General features: G+C 36.7%; 1 protein-coding gene across 1 annotated transcript; it reads left to right on the top strand.

Annotated features, from left to right (window-relative positions):
• Positions 1-1379: 1379 nt before the first annotated feature.
• On the top strand, positions 1380-21505 carry LOC137386794 (gastrula zinc finger protein XlCGF8.2DB-like). Its single transcript, XM_068072942.1, has 7 exons — positions 1380-1446; positions 8505-8574; positions 10097-10153; positions 10785-10850; positions 11285-11341; positions 12827-12889; positions 20788-21505. Exons 2-7 carry the CDS (start codon positions 8526-8528, stop codon positions 21312-21314), a joined length of 819 nt encoding a protein of 272 aa, XP_067929043.1. The 5' UTR covers positions 1380-1446; positions 8505-8525; the 3' UTR covers positions 21315-21505.
• Positions 21506-23686: the final 2181 nt, after the last annotated feature.

Here is a 23686-nt window from a genome sequence, read left to right as displayed (position 1 = left end):
CTCGCTTGCACGCCCGTGAAAGGGTCTAATCAACCGTTTAACTTACGCCGTAACCAGAAAAATTATCGCTAACGTTAACACTAAAAAAAAAATCAAAATTTTGTCAACTGCGCCATGTAGTATAAATGTGCATACTCACATGTGGTTGAAGCAAAGAAGAACTCCCTCCAAATCCCCCGACGTCTTTATACTCGCCTTGACTTCTCGTACCTTCCCGTAACCTCTCGTACCTTCCATGACCTCGGGCATTAGTGTAGCCCGCGGCCCACCAGCTCGATTATACAACAATGAGCACTGCACCAAGGCCAATATTGTCACACCTCACACAGCGAGCTCAACCAAACTGTGGTAAGGCAGCGAAATACTTATGCTACAGTCAGCGCTGTTTGGCGGAGTGAGCTTCATCAGTGAATTCAGCTAATGAATAGTTGAACAAATGTAAAACTGGTTATCTTAGTAGTTTGTAAGAAAGAAAGAAATAGAAAAAACTTAGCTTTAGGTGATGTTGTCATAATTAAAAATGGTAACATTTATTTGCAGTCAATGGAAGCTTGGATGGATCAGCAAGGCACTAACTGATGAAGCTAAAGGGGTGCGGAAGGACGCGGCTAAGGTTGGAGTCTCTTCAAGCAAAAAGCTAGAACATCCTGCAAGAAAAGTGGTTTTCCTGATAAAGAACCAGTCAATCAATGGAGGTAATCAATGGGTGATTATGCGGAGTGTTGATGCGGACTTGCCCTCTCATTGCGAGTATATGTTCAATCAGTCATGCTTTTTTCTCATACCTATTGTTATTTGCCACATCGCTCACTTAGAACTTATTCCTTCACCACCTAAATCTGATCAATATTTAGCTTTAAAGGGTTTTCTGTCAGAACAATATCATTTCGGCATATTGAAACAATTTTGTAGTAACTATTTCAGCATACCTATAATAACTTATGCTTTTATGTTATGTTATTTTGCAAGTTTTTTGTGTTTTTTATTGCTGCTCATTTATATATGACAAATACTATTTTCACTGAGAGCCCGCCATATATGTACAAAGCTCAGCTTGATGCAGGACCACAGACTGTGTTAACCTTTGAATACCAGTAATTATTATTAGCTAAGAAAATTTTATAAACTGAGAGTTTCCAGAAGCAGACTTTGTTGTGATAGTTCATATTCTAATTTCAAAGCTGAAGCAAACGAAAATTAGTTTTGTTTGTTAATGTTGTGAACTCATCATTGAAAATTTCATGAAGACAGTAGCTGCAGCCCGTTTGTTTGAGAGCCAGCACATCTGTTTCCGGTTTTGGTCGCACGACTTTCCTGTATACGGCACTGTCTATATTAAGCTTCAGCTTGCCGTCGTAGCGAGCCAAACACTCGTCTATGTTATTTTGACGCAAAGGCGTTTCGAAACACCGAATAAATTTAGTAAATTTATTTAGGAAAACAAAGGTAGGGACAGTGGTGCGTGACAAAGTGGAAAACTGAATTTAAAGTAATTTTTTTCAATTTCAAAGGGTGCATTTAAATTTGATTAGCATGCAGTACGCATAATTGGCAATACCTTTGCACTTATTAAAATGGTCTTCGTTCTACACCTTTTTAAATTTTTTATCATAAATGTCTTGATCTATATAATACAAAAGTATTGGCCAGAAATGCAACGAATTTTATGTGTTTTAGAAGATAATTCACATATATACAGCAAATAAGAAGAACATTACGTCAGTCGTTGCAAATGCTTCTTAAATCGTATTACGAAATTACATATACATGTAATTATGTTAATGTATTGCCAGTAATCACGTATCATACTAAAATCTGAGTGCTATAAGAATTATTTAAATGTTGGGCAGTGTTGTTTTATTTTGTATCAAAATTAAGCTTAGGTTTGCATATTTTGATCCACTTTTTATACTATGACCCAGTCATATGTTGTTCACTGTATTAGCTCTTGCATACATTAGGCCTACATATTAGTCAGTAGTCACTGATACTACGTGAGTTGGTGATGTACCTGTTATGTTAACGTATGCAACAAAATTCTGCAAATGTGGTTCATGGTTATATTTTATTGCAGATTAAACATACTCGACACGCACTGCTTTGCAACTTTTGCCTAGTTTCATATTAAAAACGATTAAAAAATTAGGTTTAGTAAGTATGATAGTGTAAAGAATTTGCCTCTGATACATCGGTGAAGTTGTTTGAGGGTGTGCGCTGATTGTCATTTACTCCACTAATGTTCAAAAACGAACCTTAGTTCTATTGCGTAATGTCTGGATTTTAAATACCAACAACCCGAACTCAAGACATGCAGTTATGATTTTGATGCATCGACATAGTTGCATGAAAGTTCATTGACCTTGCGAATTACCACCAAGGCAAAACTTGTGGGGTAACCTACTAGCTCAATAATTAAACTGTTTCAGCAAAGTTCACAATGTTCTATTTTTAATAAAGACAGAATTTGTCAAAGAACAATCAGTCACAAAATATAAAGTGTGAGATACTAATTAAGTAGTTTAAACAAAATTAATCAAGTAAAAATCATTAAGGCAGGAGAAAAAGTTAACCGATTAATTAAAATCCAAGACTTGAATACATAAGTTTTAAAATAAGTCTATAACTCCCAAAAATTGTAGGACTCAGCAACTGCTTTACTTTATATTGTAAAATATCTCAACTTGCCTTGCTCTGTGTAGATCCAGTTACTGAATGCTGAACTTAGAAAAATGCTGCAGTATTTATTCTGTTTTTACTATTTATAAAAATAAGTCAGGGTATCATTGTCTAAAAGAAATGTGACGTGCAAAAGATTACAACATGTTCTGAAAGATCCTGTGGAAAAATTATGAATATTAAAATTTCAAAAATAGTTACTTTTGTGGCTGTGTCTGATATTAAATTGTCATTTCTGGCTGGTCATTTCTTGCTTTGGTTTGGTCTTGGTTCGGACGTTTAGGGGAGGTAGTCCCTAGGCACCGTCTCAGGTGTGTATTTCGCTGGCTATTCTTTATTAACTGGATTTGGTCTCTCCTAACCCTTGGTCTGGTAGCTCAGGTGTTTGAAGGGACGGTTCTTGTTACCGCATATGAGATAGTAGAATTGCAGGTTATGGTAGTGTTGGCTCTCACGAAGTTGCAGCATGTGTAATCTCCTAGCAATGGGAATGATCCTTTAGGTGTCGGATAATTAGGTTTTCATAAGTCAAGACTTCTCCGGTTGGTGATTAATTGCAGCTTGTTGTTTCAGAGGTGTAGTGCTTTCTTTTTCAAAGGCCTATGTTCAAACAGCATTTCGACGAGATTGGCAGTAAACGCTCTCTTTTCCAAAAGCATGTTTATAATAGTAATAGGAGGCCTAGATAGGGCAAAGCTCATCAAAGTGACCTGGATGACATCTGCAGAACACCTCAACAAGGGAGGTGTTCCTTCCAATTTTATTTCTGACATTTATTTCAATCACTAATACAATCAGTCTAGAGAAGGTTAACGCTAACTGAAATCGTTGTATGACCTAGACACACAGAAATAGTAACAATAAGAGTAGGCTATTAGAACAGCTTCTGAAGACTGTTTTTCGAACTACTCTGAAACAATGGCTCCTTGACTCTCTGACATAGCTTTTTTTTGCAGTAAATGAACTTTTGTTTTTGTTGACTGTCTACCCGGGCTCTGCACCTTGACCAGCTATGCTATTGTGCACGTGGGCCCTCATCATTAAATATAGATTGATTTTTCTATTATGTTTTTTGATTCTTTGATGAAAATACAAACAAAAGTTATCAAGGCCTGTATAGCAATAACAGAATACTAGCTGAATATTACTAAACCTAAATTAGCTATATTTGGATAATGCATCTATTCTGATTACCCACCTAATTGGAAGTACTCTATAAGAGATTCCCAACAACACTGCAACCGCATATAAACAAATGACACGCACGAAAAACAATGTTCTGGTGTGAGCAGATCATATAAGCTGATGTAAAATAGCGAGTGAGCACCTAAGGTGATCATGGTTATTTTTAGTGCTAACTATATAATACCTCTGTTTACAAGAATGAGCAAATGCACCACATTTGCACTGAGATTGTGTTTTGCAGCTATAGGCATTCAAGCTAGCATGCTTACTTAAGTAAGCCTTAAGGCTTAACTCACAAATAAATTGAATCGATTTTCTGGTACCTTAGGTTAATACTGTGTTGATGTAAAATCCATCATGGACAAAGATATCCTAAGTGAACCAACGTGTTTTTTAATGTGCCCCAAAACTGATAAATCAGTGCAGCTCAACATTGCCAGCCGGGCATGTTTCTACAAGGGCTCAATATCGCAGTGTATTTTACATTGGTCAGTAATATATACTACGCAATAATATAGTATAGCTCTATGGTTTGCCTCTGCACTGGCCATATGTTTTTATGCCGTTTTTATTGTGGTACAATTGAATGTGTTTTACCATATACGAGCTAGTCATCCAGACAAGTATGTTCATTTTCACACTTATTTTGTTATATTTACTCTTATTGTTTTGTTTGATTTATAAGTACCTGCCTTAACTTTTTTGCCACGAAAACCATTAATTACGGTTTGCGTATATCAGTCATTCTGCTGGAATGCCTTTATAACAACTCGCTTTAGTGCTTATACAAAAACATTAATCACCGATCCCAGAGCTAACAGATCTATCCAAAGTTTTGCCGAAATAAATTTAGAATATTGGATCATCTTTTAGCCAAAAAACGAAACAGTTGTCTTTTTACTTGGAAATCACAGCATACATATGTGGTTTCCATTTTTTTTGGTTTAGTATGAATGAAAAGAAAAATTGTAAACATAGACCTAAACATTTTTCTGCTAGTTAAATTCTTAAACACTGGACCTAAGATATTTCTGACACCAATATTTTTATATTAGAGAATGTGTCAACATTTTGGTCAAACTGCATAAACAAGAGCATTTTCCTTTTGCAACCAGTATCACTAAACCACAAAAACATGTAAAACGTTCTTTTTGTTTGTCAAAGACATTCATTATTATTATAATTTATTTTATTTTCTTATCCACACATCTAACAAAACGTTTATATGGCTGACAGTATTGAAGTTATTGTGCTCATTCACTTCATTATGTATACATGTTGCCATTGTTAATAAATTTCATGGAAACTTGAAAAACTGTTTGATGTTTTCTTAGTGTGTGCTATCTTAGAGCGGTAAATAGAGAATACCTATAGAGCGTAAATGCCTTTAAATGTAGCTGGGCAGACATAAATTGTCTGTTATGCAAGAAGACCTGAGATTATTAAAAACAATGCTCAGATTCAGCGGATGGTCAGGATTATTACTATGTTCAAAATGATTTTCATTAACACCAAAAGTAGTTTTTTCAACATTCGTAGTGAAAACAAAGCTAGTCTATCCTCACAGCACATGTCAGAGTAGATGATTCTTGATGCGCTATTTTGAATTTATTTTTGTTTACACGTAGGTGATAAAACCACTTGCCAAGCTGGTGCACTATACAATAGTAAAGACCTGATATTAGATGTATAAAATACTTTCAAAGCATCGCCATTGAAATCTAAAACCTTCAGCTGTCTCATTTTCATTAAAAAGAATCAGCCATTACATTCAGAGATCAATTGGTCTACATGGCTATTTAAATTAAATTAAAAACTACTAAAAAAAACTTTGTTTTTGTAATTTGGAGATGACTACTTCATTATTTACTAAAACATCATTATTATATTGAGTAGACAAAGATAAAAAGGTATTCACAATTACAGTCTTATCAGCATTTAAAAGCATGGAATTATTTGTGGACCACTGGCTCGCACCGAGTATGGCTCTATTTATTTAATTGCAGCCCTTCATACTTGAACATGACTTGTAAAATGTAGTATCATTCACTTATTTTAAAAACAAAAGCCATCAACTTCCAAATCATCAACATAAACCAGTCATAAAACGGGTCCTAAATTGGTATCCTGGGGATAGAGGTGGAACGAGACACGAGACGCTCGAGTATCGACCTGTCTCGTATCGGTCTCGTCTCGACTTAACTATTGCCAAACTCGAAACAGGAAATAGTACTAAAGCGCCTGCACACGGTTGTTAAAACATGGCTACTACCTGCTGCTATTGATTATGTTGGCCACCGAGTCTAATCATGTAGTCCGGACAACGGCCCTGTTAATATATTGTAGTTCAGTTCTGTGTCCTTAAAACAGATACCGGGTCGTATCCAATTACCCTCCGGATAATCCGATTTAATGAACAAGACTATTGTGGGTAAAATGTCTGTATTTTATCGTATCGTGTCCAAACACCTACTGCCCTTCATAAAACTCGGGCCTCTTTTATATAATACCAATTGCGGGTAAAACTTGCCCGGACACGGAGAAACGAACGAAAGGCTGTGTCGATCATAGTCCATGTTCAATTAACAATGACATTATTGTTAGTTCAATATAAGAATATACATGTACATGTATACAGTAATTCATATAATTTCATGAGTACAATTTAAATATAATTCACTTACTACAGTTAATACACAAACAAAGCTTAACATTAATGAAACAATAAGAATGAAAGTGTTATCTTGTGTTCTTTTAGTTGCAGTATTTCTTTGTAGAGCGACGGCTATCGGTTTCATGACATATTACATTAAAAGTAAGACCTATTCAATATATGGTGAAAATATACACATACAAAGCAATATGTTTATAATAATTATTATCAACCAAGCTCAAAATTCTTAAAAATATATAACTTCGCTATTTTAGAACTGTTTGTGTCACTTTTGTTTACAAAAAATACATGCATATCACTATTAAAATGTTGTATTTAAATCGTTTGCACCAGGTAAAAATTCAATTTAAAAAGAGGTTTATCAATTTTATATGTATCAAGTATGCTAGTACTTGTGTAGTGAAATCATCACCAAATGCTCATTATTTTACTGACTCGTGTCTTGAGTCTCGAATTTTTACAAGACAGTGTCTCGAGTCTCGTCTCGAACTGGAAAAACCTGTCTTGCTCCACCTCTACCTGGGGACTGCCTACTTGTACCAAAAGACAATCAAAAAATTATCAGAATACTCAACTCACAGGTGACGATTGTCGGAAAACTGTGTACAAGTTTTACAATTTTTTCATTAAAATATATTTTCTCATTTTATGTAAGACAATTGAGGGCTGCAGCCATTTATCAAGCTCTCTCATCAGCTATTTGACTTGTGTAGTCAAGTTAGTAATTGTGGTTTATTATTATTTTTATATATTGCCATATTTCGTTTTTAGTAAAAATTTATAGAGAATTGATTTTCAGATATTAGGATGAATTGAATTGAAACAAACCGTTGCATTTAAGTTTGGATAGCTAAAGAATTGAGACTCGAATTGAGGTGTTTTGCACCTAAATACTTTATTGAATTAATTCTCACACTACTTGTGATGCAGAGAATTGGTAGTTGGTTTGTTAATACGTCGATGAGAATTGAATTGAGTCATTAATGAAACTTTAAGAACATCACGAGTGTTTTGACCAACACCGATGTCGTGGCAGGCCAATCTTCTTGCAGTGGTTGTGCTATTTTTACGTCTTGTTAGGTCCAAATGCGGTTTTCTCTTATTTTGTTTATCATTCAAAACTTGCAGCTTTCAAGCAATCCAAATGGTAGTGGAGTCATTGTAAAGTGTACATAACTTTGACTTTATTGTAATACTAGCCGATTTTCCGGGGATGCACGGGTATTAAAAACAGCTTATAAACAGTTGCATGTAATGTAGTTGCCTACCATTAGCCCGGCACATTGCCAATGGCTAATTTGAGTGAGCTAATATTGCTAAACTTATGAATATGAGCCGTGAGGGCAAGCAAAAAATGATGATGCACCGTAACACAAATGGTATGCGTAATTTCACCCACATAGCGACATATATTGCCCAATGAATCCATCAATGTCGTGTTGCTCAATGGTTTAGCAAATTGTCTGGGGAATGTGAGGGCCTGAGCTCAAATCCTCTGCGATACAGAATTTCCATTCCAATATTTTCATAGTCATAGCTGGACAGGCAGACATCTGATTAGATGACTAACTGAGATTTATTTCTAGAGATTGTTTATCGCTATCTTAGCATTTTGCTTTCAGAGTCCGAGATGTTTTTTAATTTTACCAGTTAGTGCTTTGTAACAACCTGCCATTGTAAGAAAGGTCAGTTTTTGATTTTACATCAATAAAGTTTGCTGATAGTTTCAACAAGTTAAGTCTGACCAATCGCCATCAATGATCGTCAAATCAATCTATTTATTTTGTTTGTCCTTTATGTAATGATATATTTTTACTTTGATGTTTGCTATAATCTGACTAAAACGGGTTAATTTGTTATTTGGTCATTTAGAATTAGATGTCGTTGATGAAAAATCATCCCCTGCAATCACTGTGTTGTATGAACATGGATTTGTACCTAATCTAGTTTCATTTTGTTTCTTATTTAGATAAACTGAACTCTCTATTTAATGTCTGTCATGGAAGCTATGCTAATAAAGGTTGATCCAGAAACAGAGGGTGAGAGTCACAGTGTCTATCCAACTGTTTCGTTAGTGCTACCAAACTGTATGTATATGGTAAAGAGTAATTGCCCTTCAGGGTTTTAGCATTACATGTAGGTATTTTCTGTGGTCCATGTTCTCTGTACCCATTTCCTATTTCCATGTTATCTGTAGTCATGCTTACTTTTGGTATTTTCTCTATTTTTGGTTCATCTTCAGCCATGTCCTCTATAAGCTTGCCCACTATTATTATTATTTCCTTTATAGCCATGTTTGCTATAGCTATGTTCCTTTTAAACACGTTTTATATTCCCATGTCTGCTGTGTCTAGTATAACCGTACCTGCTATAGCCATGGTTATTATAACTTCATACTGATCTATTATGATGCTTTAACTAGCAAGTTTAGAGTAAGCGTGGCTTTTTAGGGTTTGTTCTCATATATAGTGTGGTGGTACAATTAAAGCATTGCTGTCATGGCTAATGCTGACCGGTGATGCTAAGCAGGCAGTTCTTATCTCTTATATTGTAATATAAAACATGTCACACTGATTTAAAGGTTGACTTGCAACAAAATTCACATTACAGTTATTTGGTATCAAGAGATTCAACATGTCTTACTCTGCTGTGTTGCAGGTGCCAAATACGTGGAAATGTGATTACAAGCTCTTAAAAGCTCAAAAACGAAAAGCCGCCTTTGATTGGAATCTCTTTATTTCTCTGACGTAGTCATTACAGCTTGGTTACCGTCTTGTCACGTGATGTTCTCACGTGAATTGAAAGGCCAATAAAAAGCTCAATATAAAACTTATCGTAGCACTAGTTTATGACAAACACTTCGGGTTTTACCGAAGACCCCGGATCAAGTATAGATGCTCGCTACTTTACAGCTTTGTTTCGGTTTGGTCTAATTGGCAAGTCATAATCTGATCATGTGACCCAATACTTCGCAAATAACTTTTGCAGCACTTTTCGATTATCACAGGTAACCAACAGGCTCGTCATGATTATCAGACAATGATATGTACTCCTTTGAGCTAAGGTTAAATAGTTTAACGATTTTTTACAGTAAGATACCAGTGCTAAAAGTGACAGCATTACAATGACGATAAAACAGACGCGTAAGAACAATAGACATGGTTTTATTGAAAGCGTGAAGTATATTTGTGAAAATATTTCGATGAATTAAGTTGCATGAAAGTGTAAACAGAAACCATCCTGTAACAACTACATCCCATTTGAGCCGTTTTGGAAAGCGAATCCAAACTACGGCGGTCTCGCGTGGCTGCGATTAACTGTTCGTTTTTAGCTTTTAAGAGCTTGTAATCACATTTCCACATTATTTGCACCTACAACACAACAGAGTAAGACATGGTGAATCTTATGATACCAAATAACTGTACGCAATGTGAATTTTGTTGCAAGTCAACCTTTAACCAACACATTTAGAGCAAACATTTTTTTTGGTGTTAGCCCTAATGTCTAGTCTAATTATAACTGTGTTTGTAGGCAGTAAATTATCATTACATTATATTGTAGTTATTGAGATTCAAGTAGAGCCTGGTGATTCGTCAGTGAACACAGACAGTGATGAAGGTAATTATATTAGAAGGATTTTTTATAGTTACCATGACAACTTAAACCATAACTGTCACGTACAAATTTTATTGTACTTACTAGGTAAATCAGACACGCTGATTCCGATTTTCCAATCCAAATTAAAATTGGTTCACTAACTTTCAAACTTCAAAAGTTCACTAACTTTTTTGAGCTCATTTTTTCTGCATTCAGCTTATTAAACATCATGTTAGCAAGCTACGAGCAATGTTAAATAGTTTATATACCTTTCATAAAAGACTGAGATTATTGTACAGGCTGAATTTAGATAATAATGGGTTTTAAGGCACCCATCTCTATTATTCTAAAACGGACTAAACATCCCCAACTTCCGTTCCTAAAAAGCTAGGTTACGTCACATATTTATGGGCGGAGCTTGTTATGCCGATTGTGTTGTTTTTGAGACGGATATTGGAACGCTTTAAAAAAGCCTTCATGACGTGGAAGGTTAGTAGATAAATCTTTATTTTGAGTACAAAGTCGAAATCAGCGTGTCTGATTTACCTAGTAAATACGATAAAAGTTGTATGTGACAGTTATGGTTTAATACCAATGTACAAGAAGCTTTTCTCTATCATCCGCTTTAGATAAACTCTCATCTTTATTTTAGGAGCTGCAGCAGAAGTGCACACAGAACAAGGATCTGATGGAGATGCTGATATTCTCTACCCAACAGGTTAGTTAAGATTTATCAGATAATAGGGATAACTGCTGTTGCTTAACTCTAATGTCAGGGACCTCCAAGCCAAATGCATACAATAACCAGTATGATCAATTTGAAATCAATCTGCACAATCTACACTTCGTGGAAGTGAAGTGTCGAAGAAGGGGGGGGGGTTGACTGCGTTGAGTTACAAGGTTAAGAATAAGTGCAATGAAACAGTTCGGAGGTTGAAGAGTTGGCGGATTTTATTTGCTAAACACAGATTCATGAGTGCTAAAAAAGTGTGAGTCATTTTTTTTAGAAAATTTTGACTTCTGTGACAAAATTGTGCAAATTAAATATATTCAACTGAGTTTCTAGTCGCATATATTTAATTTATTTATGATAATTTGTATAAGTATAATTATTCAATGCATCTTTGTGTATCTAACTAGTCTATGTTGTAGATATTGAACCTAATTCTGAACCAAAGAGCTGCCCAGACAACATCCACAGTGATGGAGGTAAATATGGCATTATTATAATTGATGTAATAATGGAAGAATTTTTTTACATTGGCCATGAAAACTTGTTACATACTGTAAAACTTTGATTTGAATGTCCATGACACTATTCTTAACCCATCCCCTATAGCGATACTTTATTAGAGGTTGCATATTTCAAATAACTTGTCAGAATTTTAAAAAGAAAGGTTCAACCCTTTTACAGGCTAAGCAAATGTCTCCCATATTTTGCACTCTCCTGCAGGTGAAGCGACATTAATCCTTTTTAGATGCAAGAAATCTGCTGTAACTTAACTCCATCTTGTCGTAGATCTACAAATAAATATGCATTGAGAAGCTGAGAATTATCACTGCCAGTTGATATCTATTGCTTGCAATTAACCAACGATGGTCTTATAGATTTGAATGCATATTTTGTAACTGCATTTAACTATGTAGCATAAAAGCTCATTGCACTCATCGAAATGTTTGCTACAGTTTGCGGCCAAAACTGGGTTTTTCTCTGCAATATAATAGGAATTATGGGCGTTAATCCATTGTAGGCCGAGTTTGAATCACCACAAGGATGCAATCAAGTAGTATGCTATAAATCTGCATGTTTATAAGTTATATAATAACAATTTATTGAATGGTAAGAATATATATGTTCAAGAACAAGTGACAAACCATATTTATAATACATGCAAAGGAATTTTTTTAAACTTTTTACACAATATTTGCATCGTTTGCCAGTTGCATTTTGATTGTTGCTTTCATTTGGAACCATTTCATCTTTATTCTGTCCAATACCTTCCACAGTGACTTCTGACCTCAAACATTTTTCAGCTCTGCTGAACTAGTAAATATTATTCATGTATTCATTTTGTTTATTTTAAATTATATTCAATCAATTTTTTAGCAGAGCACAATTTTTACTTGTCTTTTAGAATATACTTTTTACAGAAATAAAACTTGCTGCGTGCTAAGCAGAAATTTTAGCCTGAAAATAGTTTCAATAATCATAATTGCTAAGCGTCTTTTACTTACGTCGCAGGATCAAGATCGTGTTAAACAAGGCACTAATATTAGCCTGATACAGTTTTCAATTATTTTATGGTATTTCTTCAAAAGTTTTAACGGAAAAACCATTAAGCTTTGGAGTTAGAAAATAGACCTCAATACGAACGAAACCAATAAAATAATTAATAGTTATTGGTGTGACCGAGTCATTATTAGTTCAATTTAGGGGACACTTTTCTACTGGTCACTTGCTATTATGAGTTGACAAAGATCAAATAATGTAAAAGTTGCAATCAAATAAAAGGAATGTTCAATTAAAGGGTAGCGTTCTATTTTTCAACCATTCTCCTATAGCGACGGTCAAATAGAGGTGGCTTTCAAATAAATGTGATGTTCCAGGAAAAGTGACGTTCAAATACAGGTTTTACAGTACGAACACGAAACTTTTTATTTTCTTTTCCTCTTGAACACTCATATTTGCTGTAGGAGTTACAGAAGTGAAAATAGAACCAGGATATGATGGTGGTGCTGAGGATCTCTACCCAACTGGTTAGTTAAAGATTTATCATATAGTAGTGATAACTTCTGTTGATTAGCTCTGATGTCAGATGCCTCCCAGTTAAACGAATATGAATTACTGAATGACTAATGAATTAATATTAACAAGTTGACTGGATTAAGTTACAGGATATAAATACTGTTGAAGTTAACTGGCTCAATGATTTCATCGGCTAAACACAAAGTTGAAAAAGCGCAAGTCATTTTTAAAAGATTATTAGCTGTAACTGCGGAAAAACACTGGGTTTTTGGAGATCTGACAAAAGCCTTGGGAGGAACCACCCATCTACACCTCTGCAGACTGAGTATAGATTAGGGTTGCACAATAACTCGATAGTCGACTGTGATAGTCGGTAGTTATCTTCTCGATATGAATATGTTGCCTATTTTTAGCCTATCAAAACATCCAAAACATATATATCGTTATCGAATAATAAAAAAGAATATAACCCGATAGTTTTGTAGATTCAGACAAATCGGATTACTCGCCCTCGGGTAGCTCGAAGACATGGTTAACTCGAATGGATTTGTTCGATCCGCTCCCACGCAATGATAAATTGCTTCAGATAACTCGACCTTAACTTGGTTAACTCGAACATTTTTTTGCCCAACGGCTACTGCGACGGTTGTTATCGCTTTAGAATATCACTTCATTCCAAGCCATAGAGATAAACCTCAACTTTTAGTAGTTCATAAATGTCTTTATTACCATCATCGGCAAAATATTTTTGTTAACGGCTTTTCTAAAATTTTGCAAAAAGTTCAAATTTTATCAAACATCTGCTTAGCAATGGCCCTCTGAAAGCAAGGAAAAGTGAGCTAACCTTTGAATGAACTTAAAGAAAATCTGGCAAAGTTGATTTTGATTAAAACACTCAAAAGAAAAAGATGTCTTTTCTTCTGAGCATTTCAACAGCAATCAAGTTTTGCCAATTTTAATCTGACAACGTCCTAGCAATCACATCACCTAAAACGGCAAACCGACCTCAAGTGATTGAAAAGTCTCTATACTTTCTGATGAAATTTTTTTAAACTTCACAGTAGAAGCCTTTTAATTTGCACCAAGTCATCTATGCATTTCATTTATATATAGTTTGTATATGTACATTTATCTACTAATAAATACATGGACTTGTGACAGTGCTCTGGTAATTTGAACGCTCTGATAACTCGAACACTTTCGTTCGGTCCCGTGAAGTTTGAGTTATCCGAGTTTGCCTGTAGTTTTTGTTGTTTTTTCTGCTGATTTTTTTCTGCAGCTTCTCCTTTTTCTATCCCTTCCCACAATCTTTGATCTTCTCAGGCATGATAATACGATAGTTTTACCAGCTGCCAAGTCATGTGATAACTATTGCTGAACTCTGTCTGCTCTTTGATAATTCGATAGCTATTGCTATCAGTGGGACAACTCCAACCTCCTACAAACGAGGTTTATGAAACCATACCAAATTATAAAAGGATGGCTCAATTACACATACTTATTGGAATGACAGGGATAATTCTCAATCCAAAGTAAAGGCTGGCTGAAACTTTGCCATGCATGCCCAGAGTAGTTGGAACAAGCACCAGTGACCACAGAGGCTCCATTATAAAAGGGACAAGAGAACAAAAAGCGGAGCCAGAGCCCTGGCCAGAGGCTAAGATGGATCTGTCCTGTCCAAAATAAGGTGCCACAAAAACTGGGGAGCTGAAACATTGGGCCGAAACTCTTCTGGAAGAAATCCAAAAGACTAATCTAAATGACAAAACTTTAGAAAATTCGGGACAGCCAGAGCAGCCCCAGAGTCTTGGAGAACTCACCTTTAAGGCTATCAAGAATAACTCTCAGCTAGCTTGCATAGCTAAAAAGCCAGATTGGTATGTGAGAGTGGGCGTGTCTTAGCACGACAATAACCTATCATATACGATTCCGTATGAGCGATATCAAGGCCACGGGAAAGTACCAAGTTTAAAATATAGCTGTGAAAGGTCATTTGCAATTGATGGCTAACGAGCAAGTTTTGTCTGAAACCTATATCGATATTACTCCACCGAATGTTTTACAACATTCGAACCTACGAACAACAACCTATGAACCTGTCACCATGGAGTCTCAGCTAAGAGTATAACAACTCATTAAAAGAAATGTTGAGCCAGCTGAGGCCTTTAGGGCGAGTGAAAAGGAACACTTAATAATGTATTTTAGAATCCAACAAGGAACTTGTCATCGCGAGTCAAAGCATGGATGCAGCATACCTAAACGATGCAGGGTGGTCCTACACAGAGGATGTAAAAGAAGTTGAGGTGTGTCTTGGTCAGGCTGCCTCTACAAGCGATTTTGGTAATAATTGTAGAGAAACCTGGGTTGAGTCACACCTGGTTTGGCGCTCGGACTTCCTCGACTAGCCGACCTAAACTAGCAGCTATGGTACATTCCCAAGGCAGGGATCTTGAGCCACCAGCCAGTCAGGTTTCAATGAATCATTGGCACCGAAAATCTTGAAAACTTCAACTGCCTGGCGGAAGTGGAAAAGGCAGAGCTGGAAAATGCAAAGCTATCTGAGTTGGCTCAGGTCTCTCAAGTTATGGAGACCAAGCAGGCAGACGAGTCGACCCAGATCATTCTCCTGGTTGCCACTAAGAATTCTGTTCCACCAAGCTCTAGAAAAGGTGACTGACCAATGGAGCAGAACGCCATCGTGAAGACCGAAAGGTTGATTGCGCAAGAAACTTGGGGCCAAAGGAAGGAGGCCATGCAGAACCGGTCAAATTATGTAGATTCACGAAGAGCTTTAGGAGGAGTCGCTAACATATCCTCCCATGTTTCATCATCTTTGTGTGCCTGTGCTGGTGGCAGCATGAGTCGCATGATCAAGTCTTGCCGTACCAGGGTTACCTGGAGTTGGTAAATGCGGAAACACAGTGTGCCATGTAGATGTGACAAAGTGGCTCATTTTCCTGGAGTCGGAGGAAGAGATCAGTTGAGTCACTGAAGCTAGTGCTGACTTGACAACCCTACTCTGTTTTCTTTATGCAGCCCTCTGGAACATCGCCAAGTCGCCAGAGCCAGTGTTGACTCGGCAATCTCACAAATACACATGGACTGACCCGGCAGCTTGAGGAAGACTGTTGTACTAGCTCCTTGACTCCTAGAGCTTGACAAGAACTGACTGGCGTGAATACTTGGTTGCCAACCTGCGGATTCACTGCTCAGGCAGCTCATGGGGACAGCCGCCACTGGCAAGAGATGGTCCAATAGATAGCCAATCTGATCCAGGTCTTGAAGCCTAACAGTTCTGATCAAGCCTTCACCGTGAAAGAGGTGTGATTACTCGAGCAAGGCACCCGAAAGCATTGGCTCTAGACCTAACTTATCTCATCCATGTCTGTAAGTTGGAGGGCCCATGCCCTTTACTGGGAGATGGTGTGGTGGCAAGAGATGTTAGGGTCGGGGCCGAGAGTCTCAAACCATGCAGTTGTTGTTGCTTATTGCATAATCTCAACTGTATTATTTATATATTGGGAAATACAAATTGCCATTGTACTTAAGTGGTATGTTTGCTTGTGAAGTAGTAAAGGGACACATCAGTTTTCTTTACATTTTATTGTGTTGTTTAGAGACATGTAATCAGATTTATCTAGCAAAAAAAGCTGTATTTCTTGTCGCTTTTCTATCGTGTGATACTAGGTTATCCTCTGACTTGATCTGCTAATCATAACTGCTGGGACTAGCCGCAACTGCTGTAATTTCAGGTGTCAATTCAGCTTGAACCTCCTCAATTCTCATCGTACATCACGTACTTTCTTTTTTTATTGGCCTCACCAGAGCTAGTGATGAACATGCATAGTGACTTGCGATGCTCGTTACCCGACTCCATTGGGTTGTCTCCAAAGCTGCGCCTCTGTCTCGTTCATTTCGCTGCCACTGCCAAAAATACATTTTTAGAGCCAGCACCTTAGCCAGTATGCACTCTTTTCTTAATCAACCTGATCGTCACCACCAATACTGCCACAGGATCAACTGTCACTACCAAGTTATACCGTGACAACCGTCACTACCAACACTGCCACCATGACTAGTGTCACTACCGTCATTGTTGTGACTACTGCCTAGCCTGCAGCCTATTGGTTGGGTCAATAATGACTTTTCATCTTCAGCTACATCTATTTTGTCTTAACCTTGCTCTCACTAATGGAAGTGGGTATGACAGGCATCTCATGACAATGCTTCTCTTGGATGATCTAAGACTGCACAGAAGGTGGCGCCGCAGACGTAGGTGATGATGTAGGCCCAGACCTACTTATATAAGCCTCCAAATTTCGACTGATTGCTGTATAGCTACCTTGAATATCTTCTGTGATTCGGTGACTGCTACTCACACTTTCCTGTCACTCTCACCATTTTCTCTTCGACCTTCCTTTATATATCCTTTACTTTTCTCAATATCCACTATCTTCCTCTCATAACTATCTTTGTCCAACATTTCATTGTTGGGCAGCTCAGTTAAAAAGAGCACAAATTTACTATTATGGATACTGGTCCAGCTACATGTACGTTTTTAGCACGGTCACTCACTTAGTATAACTTTTTTCATTCAATATATTAGAGGGTCTGACCTTCTCATGGGATCCGAATGCACTTTCTCTCCTAACACTTCCACAATTTTTTTTGTTCCTATAAGGAGCACTACAGGCAGCATGGTAGGCTGGCCTAAATGACTGTGGTTCTTCTAGCAGTGACAGATACTGCTGCCTCTTCAGACACTGCTTTCCCTAACAGTTTATATGTACCCTTTCGTCTCACCGGTGCTTTGGGGTCTGGCATCTCTTTACTATGATTCTCAGGAAATGACTGATCTTTGTATAAAGAAAGGCACTCACAATTATTGTAGTAAAGGAAAACTGGATTTTCTACTTGCCTTCATACCGTGTAATGCTACGTCGTTTCCTAGATTTATTTACTTGTTTTAACTGCCATGTCTACGCAAAACCACTGTGATCTCTGACGTTAATGTAGTCTGAGCCCACCAAATTCCATCATACAATACAATGAGAGGTTTAACAATTCTATTGTGATATTAATACTTTCTTTTTTTATACCATTACATTTCTCCTAGACAAGACTTACCAGTTGTGTCTGGTTTCCTAGATTTACTAGTTAGTAGTCTCTCAGGTTACTCTCGAGAAACTGTTGCATTTTACAAGTTTTGTCAAATGATGCGGGTTGTGAATTACTCATCATTTGGCTTGGTTTCTCTGCTCAGAGTCAATTCACTCATCTATTCTTAAATTAATATTCATTTTTGAGATGCTTTGGCAATAAATTTTTTTATGTTATCGACAAGGTGATGGTGTCACAATATTTAGTATAATGGGTGGGTAGTGGTAAAATAGCCTGAAGTTGCTTTGAATAGTCTGCAAACTTGATGTCAAACCAAGTACTAGGACGCGTGCAGACTTTTAGCCATTTGACAGATTCTAGAGGTTGAGAGTAAAATTCTGACGTAACTGCTCATCGTTCGCTAGTTAAAGCCAAGCACACCAGTGTAGTAGCACTAATGTGCATACACTTTGTCAGCTATTGCTATTATATTATTCATCAATTAGAAACCTGGCGTTCATGAGCATCCAAATTGCAATCTAAAAGTCTGGTTAGAGTATTCCATCCTGAAATATAATTGTCATGGTAAAATTATCTTTCTCTTTTTTTCTCTTTTTATCTGTCTCTTTTTTCATGTCCCTCTCTTTCCCACCTTCCCCTATCTCTCATTCTCCTTTTTCCTGTCTCTCACAACATCTGATGATGCTTGTTCCAGAGATGAAGTTGGTGGATAGGTTAGCCAGTCTCCGTAAGAGCAAGATTTTTAGGTCTGACCTTAGCATATGCGGGGTTTTTACCAGTCTTGAATCAGGTAGTTCAGCTATAGCCATATGGACGTTCTTTGTCCAGAAACAAAATTGCAGGAAAACTGGACTATAGCATTTGGTAGTGTTCCAGCAGTCATAGAAAGGATAATTAGGCTATCCGGTGGCTATCTATTCCAGTAGTCATTGCCTCACCAGCAAGAATAACACATGGCATCTGAAAGGGTAGTAGGTTAGACGGTCTGGCCTGACAGCAAGTTGAGACGGACAGTTTTGCTATAGCATCTGGTGGTTCTTTGTCCAAATGCAGAATGGTGGTGATCAAGCACTCATAAGAAGGATAGTCACCCTGTAGTATCTAGTTGTTTTATATTGTAGTAAGTATTAGTCTATTCCGGCAAAAACATGTCACAGCATCTTAGAAGGTAGCAGGCTTTGAAATTTGAAATCACAAATCTCTTTTTCTGCATCACATCTCTCCGAGCTTAGCACCACAATTGTTTTGCATTTAGCTACTCCTAAAACGCAAAACTTGAAAACGTTTTTGTAACTTATGATTTTTGTGCAACAATGAAATCTTAACGAATAAATTGATCTTTTACCTGCAGTCAGCCAATTTTTTCACTTTACCAACACTGAACAAAATGCTCTATCTAATTTTACTCCTGACAGCGTGTATTTTTGGGTTACTCACATTTGTTGTGTTTTGTTTTTTTTTCTCCTGTCTCGCCGCGTCTCTATCAGTCTCCATTACTGGTTTGTCTCCAGTGTTTTCTCTTTGCGCCTCTTTAACGTCCTTCTTATGCGTGTTAAGCTCACATCTTTAATCTACATCAAGTGTGTTTTGAACCATGACTCCATCACAAAATAGCAATATGGTAATTAACTCCTTTTTCATAGAACCTTTTAGGGACATCATCAGTTTGTTTTCGTTGTCACAATTATACCAATTTTGTAATGACTCTAACTTTGCTCTGTCAAAACTTTCGCTAATAGCCAATTTTGACATAAAAACTACTAGAGAGTTTTAAGCTTCTTTTTCACACTTTAACATATCGTTTTCTTGCTCATCATGGACTCGTTTTTCTCATATGCACTTTTTAGTACCAGTTGTCAGAGGGCTGTAGAATTACATAGCCAGTCTATTTTTTCAACTTGGATGACCAATTGATAGCTCCAGCTGAAATGTAGCTGTTTGCTTAAGACAATAGAATTGTATCGCTCTCAGTTTTTCACTTGAAGCTTGCCATTCTGGTTCAAGTTGGTCAGTTTCTGACTGTATTTGAGTTGAGTGTTGTTGAAACACCGAAATTAATTTTGCATTTGTTTAATATCTTTTGTTGGCACTTTTTGCAGTTTTTATATTATAATTTTTGAGTACTTAGTTGTAAACCTCTCTGTTTACTTTGGTAATAGTATATATAAGCTGATTGCAAGTACATACCCGACAAAACAATCTTTAATATATCAACCTAAACAATAAGGATAGATAGACCTGAGTACCACTCATTAAATTATTTGCACCAAAATACATGTAGAGGTTGATATAATTACTTGACTGTATCAAGACTGTAACTGTTGTAGCATATAAGGTAAGACGTGTACAGAAATAGCGACATGTTTAAATTTAACCACGCAAAATATTCTTTCATAATGAATGTTTTACATCTGATGATAAATTTTGACAATATAAGTATGTTTCAATATTGTTTCGCTAAACTTAGACCATGTTTGAATTGTTGTCCAAATTGGACATTCATGAGATGAGCACTCTAAACAATTCCATTTTATTACTTGAAGGGTTTAAATGACACTTCTGTGATATGACAATACATGTGTGTGTGGTACTACAGTGTCTGTGCTACAGAACTGTGAAAAGGTTCTACCGTGTCCATGTTTTAACTTGATTGGCCTTAGGTGTAAAGGAAAAAGGAAAGTGTGCTAGCTTTATCAAACTGCTGCTTCAAGATAAAAAAGGCCATCATCTTGTAGTCTTCAGAAGAGATCTTACATTTTGGTGAATCAGCATTTCTTTTGCATTACAGGTGAATATTGTGGACTAAAATCTTTACAAAGAGACCAAAATGTTCTACCGATAAGATCATTATCTACGACCACTGTACAGACAAAAAGAAAAGTTCCCACTACAAAGACATTTTTTCAATGTAAGATGTGCAGTAGTGGTTTTCCTCATCGCAGTCATCTAACAAGACACATGAGGACTCACACTGGAGAGAAGCCTTTTCAATGTACCGTATGCAGCAGAGGTTTCACTCAGAGTGGTACTCTAACAATTCACATGAGGACTCACACTGGAGAGAAGCCATTTCAATGTACGATATGCAGTAGTAGCTTTAATCACAGTGGTACGCTAACAATTCATATGAGGACTCATACTGGAGAGAAACCATTTCAATGTGAGATATGCAGCAGTAGCTTTAATCACAGCGGCACTCTAACAAGTCACATGAAGATTCATACTGGAGAGAAGCCATTTCAATGCCAAATATGCAGTAGCAGTTTCACTCAACGCAGTAATTTAACTAAACACATGAGGACTCACACTGAATAAGAGTCATATCAATGTAAGATTTGCTGTAGTAGCTCTGCTCATTGCCTCATACTTGTGAGAAGCCATTTCTTTGTAAAACATGTGACTGTACATGTTAGCATATATCTGAATCCACACGGGCTCTGATGTGGCTTTGTTAAAAATTTTATAAGTAATTGTCGTTGTGTTGTCTGATCATATCTGTTGCATACGCAATGATGAGTAAATTAACTTTTTTATAAAATAAAGTATTGTGTGTGGTAAGAATGAATTGTCCAATAAATTTCAAGCTTTGGTTATGTCTAGTCGAACCATATTGAATATGACTGATGACTGGATATAGGCACTTGGGCTGATTCTCTCGACCAGAAGCTTCTGACACTAGAAACATCGGATTTGTTATTCCTATAATTAATTATTTTTAGCAAAACCTTAATCTCTATAGTGGATTAATTACACACAACTGCTTGGTGCATGAAATAAATATTTCCGACTTTCACAAAATTTTGACCGAAAGCAGTTGCGATGCTTTTTTAATCATGGTCAAATCGCTTTGTTTTTGGACTACCTGATGTCAAAGCTGTTGGTTCAAAATCCTTATTCATGCAAGTTCAGTAGGTGTGGTAGAGTGTATGTGGTAGAGTGTATGTAATGGAGTGTAGACTATATGCAGTAGTTTACAGTGTATGTAGTAGAGTATACAGTGTATGTAGTGGAGTCTATGTAGTGCAGTGTATGTATAGAGTGTATGTAGTAGAGTGTATGTAGTGAAGCTTATGTTGTGGACTTTATGTGATACAGTGCATGTAGTAGAGCTTACGTAGTAGAGCGTATGTAGGAGAGCGTATGTAGTACAGTGCATGTAATAGAGCTTACATAGTAGAGCGCATGTAGTAGTGTGTAGTAGAGTGTATGTAGTAGAGTCAATGTAGTAGAGCGTATGTAGTGGAGACTATGTAGTGCAGTGTATGTAGTGCAGTTTACGTAGTGCAGTGTGTGTAGTAGAGTGGATGTAGTAGAGCTTACGTAGTAGAGCGTATGCAGTTCAGTGTACGTACTAGAGCGTATGTAGTAGAGCATATTTAGTAGAGATTACGTAGTAGAGCGTATGTAGTAGAGTGTATGTAGTAGAGTGTACGTAGTAGAGCGTATGTAGTGGAGTCTATGTAGTGCAGTGTACGTAGTGCAGTGTATGTAGTAGAGTGGATGTAGTAGAGTTTATGTAGTAGAGCTTACATAGTAGAGCGTATGTAGTAGAGCGTATGTAGTTCAGTGTACCTAGTAGAGCGTATGTAGTAGAGCATATTTAGTAGAGCTTACGTAGTAGAGCGTATGTAGTAGAGCATATTTAGTAGAGCTTACGTAGTAGAGTGTATGTAGTAGAGCATATGTAGTAGAGTGTATGTAGTGCAGTGTATGTAGTGCAGTGTATGGAGTGAACTGTAAGTAGTGGTGTTTGCCCACTGAAGATTGTTGACAAATGTGCTTGCATCATTTTTATTGGAGGAGTAGTGTAGCTAGTTGAAGTTACTATTCATCACTAAACACTTATACTAAAAAATTGACTGTTTGTATATATAATTTATGTATATACTAACTTACACACTGAGAGTAAAATTGTGTTGTATCATTGATAATTATAAAAAATGCCTGCATAAACTCAAGTATGACAACATAAATTGGGGGATTGTCTACTCTTTGTTGATACAATCGGATTTAAAAGAGAATGCAACTCTTCATTTGAGGCTTTTCGCTATCAATACAACTAATGATGACATATCGGTTACTTGTTTTCAGAGTTCGTGTTTTACTTTCTAGTTTGTAAATCATCTCAATGCAGGAGATTCTTTGCTAAACTGTCTCAATGTTACCTGCATGGCATGGAACCTGATTTGTTAGGTCTGCACATCACTATTTGGAATTGTCCATAAGTCATAATCGCCAAAACCACAGTGAATATCCACAAATCTCCGGCGGCTAAGTATACCACTTGAGCAATAGCTACTAACTATTCGTTTAAAACATCCATTCAATTGCTTTCATAAAGGCGGAACTTTATGCACATTCATGCACAGATATACTTGCTCTAACACACAACACACTTATTCTTCTAGGCGTCAAGGTAACAACTACATGTATAGTATCATGCTGTTAGCAGCTAATTAATAATCATTGTGTTTGTGTGAGTGGTTAGTCCGTTTTCCATTTAGTTAAGGGTGCTTAATTTTTCATACCTTTGAGATGAATCTCTTGATTGTATATTACTTTTTAAAACTCACGCTAAACTATTTTCAAATATTTTATTGGCCTATAAAAGTGGTTCATAGCATAATCATGTATGACTAGGTGTAAATTATCGATAGTAATATTGCTTTCAGTTTAAAGCATGAGTA

Source organism: Watersipora subatra, chromosome 2, assembly GCF_963576615.1.
Source record: "Watersipora subatra chromosome 2, tzWatSuba1.1, whole genome shotgun sequence".
In the NCBI taxonomy this organism is placed as follows: domain Eukaryota; kingdom Metazoa; phylum Bryozoa; class Gymnolaemata; order Cheilostomatida; family Watersiporidae; genus Watersipora; species Watersipora subatra.
This window is presented reverse-complemented; position numbering and strand designations above follow the sequence as displayed.

Bases quoted from the DNA above. Each gene is read 5' to 3' on its own strand.
- LOC137386794 (XM_068072942.1), top strand. From the start codon at position 8,526: ATGTCTGTCATGGAAGCTATGCTAATAAAGGTTGATCCAGAAACAGAG. The intron at 8,575-10,096 runs GTGAGAGTCACA...ATTATATTGTAG, and splicing joins GGTTGATCCAGAAACAGAGG to TTATTGAGATTCAAGTAGAG. The intron at 12,890-20,787 runs GTTAGTTAAAGA...TTTGCATTACAG, and splicing joins TGAGGATCTCTACCCAACTG to GTGAATATTGTGGACTAAAA.